General features: G+C 38.3%; 1 protein-coding gene and 1 long non-coding RNA gene across 2 annotated transcripts; one reads left to right on the top strand and one right to left on the bottom strand.

The window, feature by feature from the left end:
• Positions 1 to 2: 2 nt before the first annotated feature.
• On the bottom strand, positions 3 to 2149 carry coa6 (cytochrome c oxidase assembly factor 6). Its single transcript, XM_042511470.2, has 3 exons — positions 1978 to 2149; positions 1034 to 1189; positions 3 to 794 (listed from the first exon to the last, which is right to left on the bottom strand). The coding sequence occupies exons 2-3, from the start codon at positions 1175 to 1177 to the stop codon at positions 696 to 698; spliced, it is 243 nt and encodes an 80-aa protein (XP_042367404.1). The 5' UTR covers positions 1178 to 1189; positions 1978 to 2149; the 3' UTR covers positions 3 to 695.
• A 126-nt stretch (positions 2150 to 2275) lies between these two features.
• On the top strand, positions 2276 to 8220 carry LOC148185911 (uncharacterized). The gene is made up of 4 exons (XR_015775483.1): positions 2276 to 2415; positions 2694 to 2776; positions 4213 to 4365; positions 8177 to 8220. It is a non-coding gene; the product is annotated as an uncharacterized LOC148185911 (long non-coding RNA).
• The last annotated feature ends 516 nt before the right edge of the window (positions 8221 to 8736 follow it).

Below are 8736 nucleotides of genomic sequence, written 5' to 3'. Positions count from 1 at the left end.
GATTTGTTTTCATTATGATTTTATTTATTTACACACTGCACCACAAATCAGCCACACTTTGAGATTTTGAGCCGATAAAAAATGTTAGTTATCAGCAATCGGTAGAAATCAGCAATTCAAATTTAATTTTGCATGACTTCAACCCAAAATCCAGGAAGAACACCACTTTGCTCAGCACACACAAAGCCCAATGGCTGCGATCAGATATGGTGAAGAGAGGGTACTTTCATTTAACACAATCACAGAAAATTCATCTTGTACAGTGTTAGGATGAGTGTTGACAAGGAGTGTGTGGATGCATGTAAGGGCTGAACATGAGTATTCCAACCTCTAAATTTCACAAGGAACAACAGTAAAGTTTGTCCACAGAGACATTTCATGTATCATTCAAGTGAAATCCAACTGACTGACAAATTCTTTACATCTTTGCACCCTTTGTCATTTCAGATTTCTTTATCAAACGTCTCAGGCCAGCTGAGCCAGTAGAGCTCAAATCATATCACACAGGTCGTTGCTTATATGCATGGTTTCTTGATGCAGCTTTTATCTCTGTACATATAAATAACAGTAAAGGTGAAGTTCAGCTCCACAATAAAATCAGGAAGCTCCTCTCAAAGTCCTGCACCTCTGGCCATGGTCCAAATAAGGCTGAAAGTCAGATAGCCCACAGATTTCAATGGTTTGCAGTGTAGCGGTTAGGAGGGTTGCTTGGGGCCTTCAGCAGGTGTGAAGCCTTCTGTCTCCATCCTCTGTTTGTATTTCAGGTAGTCTCTCCTCTTGGTGAAATATTTCACCTGCCGGGGAAGACGGAGAAGATGAGCAATCTGCAGTATTACATTTGTCGAGTGTGTTTGCTTGAATGATGAGAGTTGAGGGCTATTCTTATTTTAAAATAATACATTTTAAGATCGTCAATTTGCTTTAAAAAAAAAAAAATTGTTGTGATTTTGAAACACTGCTTAGGGGTGTATCCTCTCTGTAATCAGACTTCAGAGCTCACTGATCACAAAGATAAAAAGAAGGTGTAGTTTACCCACTGAGCGGGGCACTTTGCCTCAAACTCGCTCTGAAACTTTTGGCAGGCAGCCCCTTTGTCATCATTATCATCCAGACATTTCCACAGCAGGTCCCTGGCATCCCAGCATGCCTTCCTTTCTGTTGAGTTTGGAGCCGTCATCACTGCTTCACCCTGGGAGAGATTTTTAAAAAGTAAATGATGGGTAAGTTAACAGCAACAAAGGGTCTGTTTGTTATTTCAGAGAGGGTAGGAGGTGGTGAAAAATAGAGGAGGCACTTCATATATTTTTTAAGCACTGGGGAGGGAGTTAGGTTTTTTTTAAATTTTGTTTATGGGGGGAAATCCAACTTTACTTGCATTTTTAAACACCCTCAGAAACATAAAACCTAAGAAGTGGGTTTGACAGACAAATTTTCTTTAAAAATCAGCCAAATCATTCCATTTATCATGGCTAGCAACAGTGATATATGGTTTATTTCTGGTGGAGAGATGGGCATGTAACATGGAGGCTCAATGAAAAATATTTGTAGCTCTGGGTCATGAAAAAAAAAAAAAAAACACAAAGACACACCCCAGCCACTCAGTACTCTGAAAAATAAAGCACAGTCCCTTATGAAGCTCCTGCTATGTGTCGTGTAAACTTCTTAAAAAACATTATGAACCACTGGGTCTTTACAGTAAAAAAGAAAAGACACTTCAGTCCATTTATTACTGTCTGCTACTTAACGCTGTGTTTACTGTTTATTCTAACGATGTCCCTCAGGTTTACACTACTTATTCTTCCCTACATCAGCCTAAAATGACCCAATGTCTCAATTTAATCTACATGACACAACTGTACCGTGTTCAGGTTGATATTAAACAACAAATAACCAACTTTCAACTGTTTTCAACGATCATTCAGCGAATACAACGAAGGTAAGCTGATACTAGCTTGTATAAACTCAGCTAACACTCACCGAAAGAAACGCTCAAACCTCCTAAATGTTATATGTTTGCTCCGACCAACGCTGCTGTTTGCTTCTGTCACTCCATAAATCCCCAAATATAGAGTAATGTCGTTTTTAGATGACAAACGCAAGACTTTTGTAATGTTCAGGCGCTACAGCAGTGAAGTGAAGGACGCGCTCAGCAGCACTTCCTTGTCGCGTCGTGATGACGAAGGCGTGATTGACAAATCGTACCAGGTGATGGCGCAGTTTGCTAACAAATTAAAACTCAAGAAAGTGGCACGTTAGACAGTTTTTAACGTTATTTGTCAATATAAGAAGCTCGATAAGAAAGGTAAAAATAACCCGAGGTGGTTTAGACGACGTCTTAAATCACGCTGTGGCATTTTACGTAAGTTTTGCAGCGTCCGCTCTTTTCTCGCGCTGCCATCATCAGAGAAGCAACAGGTGAGATGAGTGATTTATTAGCTAATGTAGCATCCTTATGTAGTTTAGCTAAAAGTTGTATATCTTTTCGCCACATTTAAAGCATTTAATTTCGCTACAAACACTATCAGGCGTTTTATTGTCTCCGTCTACATTGTTTTTGTGGTTAACTTTAAAGTGTCTCCTCTGCAGTAGTTCGTAGTTTGTAAGATAAGTTTACTAAAATGTGCATAAAATGTTCCATAAAGGGTCACAGCTTGATAAACCACTGACTGTATGTATTTCCATTAACTTATTAGTTACACAATCTGGAGTAGAGCTGAGCGACACTCCATCACCAGGAGCCTCGGGTCCAGCAGCGCTGCACCAGGCTGATTTCCAGGTGAGAAAGTAAATGACACAACTTCCTAGTTTGCTGTCTTATTTCTCTTTAAGGAAAGTTGTTGTTCATGTTGGCACTAGTGACAGTCCACGGCAGCAGTTGGAGGTTTTAAAGTGTGATTTTCTTTTTTTTAAATTTACTTTTTTATTGTGGTTTTTCAGGTTGATATAATACAACAGATTTACATACATTTACATAAACAAAAAACACAACCAAGGCACAAAAACTAAACAGCACAAAACAAAAAGTAAAAACACTCACATCTGCTAGGATTCTTAGGTAGCAGTTATATTCAGTGATATTACATTGTTTAAATACATTACTTCACGTTATCAATTGTCCGTATATCTTGGTAGGTGACTTTCATGAAGTGTGATTTTTGAGTCTTTTTAACTTCCTAAAACTCACTTTGAAGGATTTTTTTTTTTTTATATCTGGCACACTCCCTAATGTCTGACGTGGCAGTAGTTGTTTTAGCAGAGTTTTGCAGCTTCGTACCTGGATTCAGTCACAGTGTTGATAACCAGTTTTCATTCCACAATATAGGCTACCTTGAAACTGGTATATCACCGCAACCCTTCTCCCCACACACACTCCACCATTTCTGTTATGACTGAATTTTGTGTCAGCATGGGAGGAACTTTTGCTTTGTAAAATCTCAGAGCTGTTTTTATTTATTAATTTTTTATTTAAATGTTCACTTGACTTAGCTGAAAGTCTCAGTTTCTATTAAACATTTTTAAAGGCATTTAAACAGAGTTTTGTGTCGGAGTTTGTTATATCCCAAATTCAAAATATTTCCATAAATATTTACATTTTTATCATAAATGCATATCGGTTCCAAATAACTGTTATTGGTCACATCAAATACTAATAATCGGTATCGGTATGGGTCCTGAAAAACCAATATTAGTCAACCCCTGTTAGGCAGTATTTGGAAAAACCAGACCCATGTGCTCTGATATGAGATAGTGGCTATTTTGCTGAATGACTCTGACCCTCAGTAACCCATATGTGCTGCATTTTTATGCAAGCTTGATAGAGTGGATATCTTATTGTCAAAATGAGAGAAAAATTAGATTATTATTAAATTGTTATGGTAAATGAATGCATGGTGTGCTAACTTACCATCTCATTTCTTACTTAATTGACATTCATTTCCTATTATTGTCCCCAAAGTATTTGCGGTAGCATTAACTAGAGGCTGAAAGTTTGATTCATGTTTGTGTGTGCATTCCTATTTCATTCAAATCAGGCAGGAAAAACTTTTTGAATGTTTGTTTCTTCCCTGGGAGCCTCTTTTCCTCCACTGCACAACAAGTGTTTGTCATCGAGTCTTGTGTCAATGTGTGTGTGTATAGCCTGGCGGTGAGTTAAGGCAGAATGAAAATGTGTGTTGTTGATTAACTCCCTCTCTCTTTCTCTCCCTCCCTCAGCCACAGAGATGGAGAATAGCCCCGCTGGTTGCCATGGCTCCCAGCAGCAATCCATCTCAGTTCGTGTGCTTGTGCGTACTGAAGGGAATAAAAAAAAAAAAAAAAACAAGTACTCCGGTGCAGGGGTGAGGAGCTCGCCCTCTTCTTAGGAAAGTAAGTGTTTGTCGCCCTGTGCGTGTGTATGACTTGAGTGTGTCTCTCTAGCTGCTTCAGAGACAGAACTTCATTTACTATTCACATCACACGCCATTTACTGACCTCACTGCAAGTTTGTTTCCTCCACTGTCAATGAGTGCTTTTGTTTTATTCTGCTCCAGTATTGGGACTTAAGACCAAAGTTCCCATCCAAGAACATGCTTTTAAAATGTGTCCCTGCGCATGACAGTGCAATACACACAGTGCCTGCAAAGGAGCATGTGAAATGTAGAAGTTACCGCTGTGATGTTACCATTTTCAAAAAGTCAGATTTTAGTTCTCGCTTGCAGCAAAAGCACGACGTAATTTTCAAACACCTTGAAAGTGATATTTTCTGTAACTGCTCTTAATGCTGGATCAAAGACCAGAGAGAAAAGAAATGTTATGTTTTCCAAAAAAAACATGCATCAGTCACACAAAATGTGGAAACTGTTTCACATGACATGAATCATGTGCATTTGCCATGAGGTTTATGCTGTTGAGTGGTGGAAATACCTTGTGGTATATACCATACACAGAGATGGAGGTACTTGTCGTATATCTTCTGTAGCTGCTGTGCGAATATAGCTTGGCTTAAAAGAAACGTTTTGAAGTCGCCTTACAAATCTCCGAGGAATGAAGAATGGGTGTCTACCCCATGTCTGTCATAGGGACGCTAATTTGCATTCTCGTTTCCGATAACCATGTGACCTTACAGTAACTCAAGAGAGAATTCAAAAACAAAGACTGTGACTAAATAAAAAAACACAGACTTTGGGGATTATGTAATCATGATTATGGAAGGTACAGCTGGATACTTGTCAGAATTATATGAAATGCAGTTTAACATGATATTTATCAACTTTGATGTCACACTTTATCCTGGTCAAAATCTGGCAAATATCTTTAATCAGCAACTCTAGCAATAACGTGACATGATATGTCTTTGTGTATGCACGGCACTATTCCAGTGGAAATGTACACATTCATCCTCACAGAAACATATTTATTTCAAATGCACACAACCACGTAATGCACCTCATGTGTATGGTGTTGTTTTGCGCTGCTTAAAGGGATACATTGCAGATTTTCAACCAGCTTTGTATCACATCAGTGTGGGTAAAGTGTGTAAATGAAATTTTTTGCTGGCTCCAGGGCTGTTGCTCAAGCTACAGATTTTACTTCCTCATTTTTGTATGCACCACAGACACATAGAGTATAGAAGTGGATCAAGAGAAAGCGCTGCCCCTCTCTCTATCTCTCTCTCAAAGTCTAATCAAACTCTAAAATTAGGCAGTGCTGATCAATTGTAAATCAAGATTATGTTACCACATTGCCTATTTCTCACCTTAAAGATCCTCAGAAACATTTTAGTGCACTGTTGGCTGCTTTATGAGAGTTTGTGATCAGGAAGTGGGTGCTGTACTTTTTCCTGTATATATAAATTAAGATTCTGTTATTACATTGCCTGTTTCTCACTTCAAATGTTTTCAGAAACATATTTCACTGTACTGTTTAAGTTTAAATGGAGATTTCTTGTTACCAGACCAAGGTTAACAGCCAACTGACATATTGTTTTCGGATGAGCAGGCTTAAACCAACACGCATGTTGTCACCCACCAGCAGGAGTGTTTATTGGTGCCAAGCAGTGAATTCTGGTGGTTGTAGGTTTACTACCTCTTGAGCAAAAGCAAATGCCACAGTCCTTTTTCTCTGTTTTCTCCAGTCATGTAGAGCTATTTTCAAAAGTTTTTACATCTTCCTGCATAGACAGCCTAGTTTTATGAAAGTCTTTCCATCTTTCCAGCAATAAAATACTTTTTTTAAATGTTAAAACCATTGTCCCTTCTGAAACTGGATTAAATTCATACTGTGCACTGGTATATGAATGGGTTGACAAAGTTCTCTTGAGTTTTAATATTGTTCCCAGCATGTTAATAATAGAACTGATCATTCACCATAACCTTTGACCCTACAATGGCCCCTCTTCTCTCCTAGCCATCATCTTCCGAGGTATTAGCAAAGAAGGATTGACACGTTCAGAAAGACGTACAGGATATTACGAAAGGGAATAAAATGTTCAAACGGGAAATATATGCTTTAGAAAATGACTCAACCTGTTGGGTATTGCAGGCTCTCCGCTCTACATAGCTGTCACAGGTTGCTGGCTTTAGATGCTGTGTGAGAGAGGCACTCATAAGACTCTGACAGCTGTTGAAGTTATTTTCCCATTCTGTTTGATACTCTTATTTTCTAGGGAGTTTCAAGCAAAGTAGTGAGGCAGCCAATCCACAGTGCTATTTTGAGACTATTAAAAGCACTAAAGCATTTCCTCTTCCTGCCTCTAAAATATTGTCTACAGCAGCAGTCTGAGGTGGCATCACAGTATTTTTGGAGAAGAATAAGGACATAAAGAGGCCTATTAGATTGCAGCATAATGATGTATTATTCAGTCAGAGTCATCGTGACTAATATTACTAATGGAACAATAGACCTGTCAGTGACAACAACAAAAAAATAAAAATTTGAATGAGTACCTGTCCAATAGATGTCACAACCTGCAGCAAGAGCTTACCTCCAAACTCGCTTCGTCTCAAAAGCAAGCAATCAAAACAACATTAATAGATCAAGTGTGTAAATGTATTAAATAAAGTTATGGACAGTTTGGATTATGCTATTCTTTGTATTTTGCACTGTTCACTTATTCTGCCATATTTCATGTATTGCACTGAGGTGTGGGGCAACACATATATGACTAATACTAAACCTTTGTGTGTGTTACAGAAAAGAGAAATAAGACTTATGAACAAGTCAGCTCAAATTTAAAGATTGGGTTGATTTAAAAACATTACTGGTCATGTTGAAAGCCAGAAACAGATTATTACCTGAAAACCTACAGAGGTTGTTCATATTAAGGTCCGACGATGACCATCAGAGAAGAAAGTTAAATTTCTATAGCCAGTACACTCGCACTACATTAAAGCAGATGTTTGTTTCAGTATATGGAGTCAAACTGTGGAATTCTCTCGATAATGACTTCAAATGGAGCTCAAATATTATTCAATTTAACAGAAAGGTATAAAGAAAAAAAATGGGACATTATGAACTTTTTGAGTAAAAACAGTAATGTTAAGATGACTGTAATTGGCTTTTTGTATCTGTGTCTACAGTAGCTAATGTTATTAGTAAGAAAGGGGCGGGTGCTATAGGTTTTTCTTTTTCCTGCTCCTGTTTGTTCATAGAAAGTGTAGAAATATAGTGAGGAAAAGTATATCATGGGTTTTTGCTGTTGTTCTGGAAATCAAACACTGAAACCAAATATGAATGAATGAATGAATAGTTCATCCAGACTCACACACTAAAAGCTACCCGGTATCCCTGTGTCACTTATCTCATGGATAAAAGAGGATCTGCGGTGGTTATGGACCTGCTGTCCCCTGTCAGTCAGTGTCACTTCAGACAGGATGTCAAAAGAAGGGTGACAGGACTTGACACAAGACAATTACGTGTAAAGCCAGGTACTGTATACAGAGGTTGCAAGGGGCTGTCATTCATTGGCTGAATCTCTAGAGAATGGCAAGGTTTTTGACTGTCACCACAGTCTTACCAGGGTACACAGAAGACATGTTTGCAAAAAATATGGACTCTTACATGTTCACATGGCTTTGAGGCCACACCAGTCAGTCTGGTTAATTGCCTTTATCTGTTTCTTGTAATATGAATGGAACACCTTACAGTTTCCCAACTGTATTGACCTCATTTTAACCGAAGTCCTTTTTGTTCTTTATAGTCGCTGCAGGTTTTGGTTTCCAGCTGCTTTCTGACCGTGATCTGGTAAGTAGTGCAAACACAGAGTTTTATTTTATTTGGTTCAAGTTGAACTTTGAATGGTTTTATGAGCAAACTAAAGGCTTGTGTGGTATCAAGTTATTATGGTATACTGGGGTATTTAGAAATCCTGAAGGTATGATTTTCAGTGCTAAAAAGTATAGATGCTCCTCTTCCAATGGAATTGATACAGAGATGCTGTATTGAGGCGATGTATTGCAGTGCACAGAACGTGCCACCAGAGGTCAGTCTCTACTTGTGGAACAGGCAGCTGAGCTTATAAAGATGGCAACAACAAGAAGTAGGGATAACATTACAGGACTAGAAAAAGAAAAGGCTCTTCCCTTGTCTTGAACTATTATCACACATTACTTAATCTTGAGATTATTTTATGTAACTACAACAGCAGTTTATTAGACACATGATTTTTCCTTTAGCAAGACGGCCACTTATTTCCCATGTAGTTATTATTCCATGAGCCATTAATATTTAAACCTAGTGAAACTAAGTGTAGTCTAAGTG

The sequence above is a fragment of the Plectropomus leopardus genome, chromosome 22 (genome assembly GCF_026936395.1).
Source record: "Plectropomus leopardus strain MGB_pleo_1.0 chromosome 22, ASM2693639v1, whole genome shotgun sequence".
NCBI lineage: Eukaryota > Metazoa > Chordata > Actinopteri > Perciformes > Serranidae > Plectropomus > Plectropomus leopardus.
The sequence above is the reverse complement of the archived record's forward strand: the minus strand, read 5'-3'. Positions and strand labels throughout refer to the sequence as shown.

Bases quoted from the DNA above. Each gene is read 5' to 3' on its own strand.
- coa6 (XM_042511470.2), bottom strand. From the start codon at position 1,177: ATGACGGCTCCAAACTCAACAGAAAGGAAGGCATGCTGGGATGCCAGG. The intron at 795-1,033 runs GTAAACTACACC...CTTCCCCGGCAG, and splicing joins CAAAGTGCCCCGCTCAGTGG to GTGAAATATTTCACCAAGAG.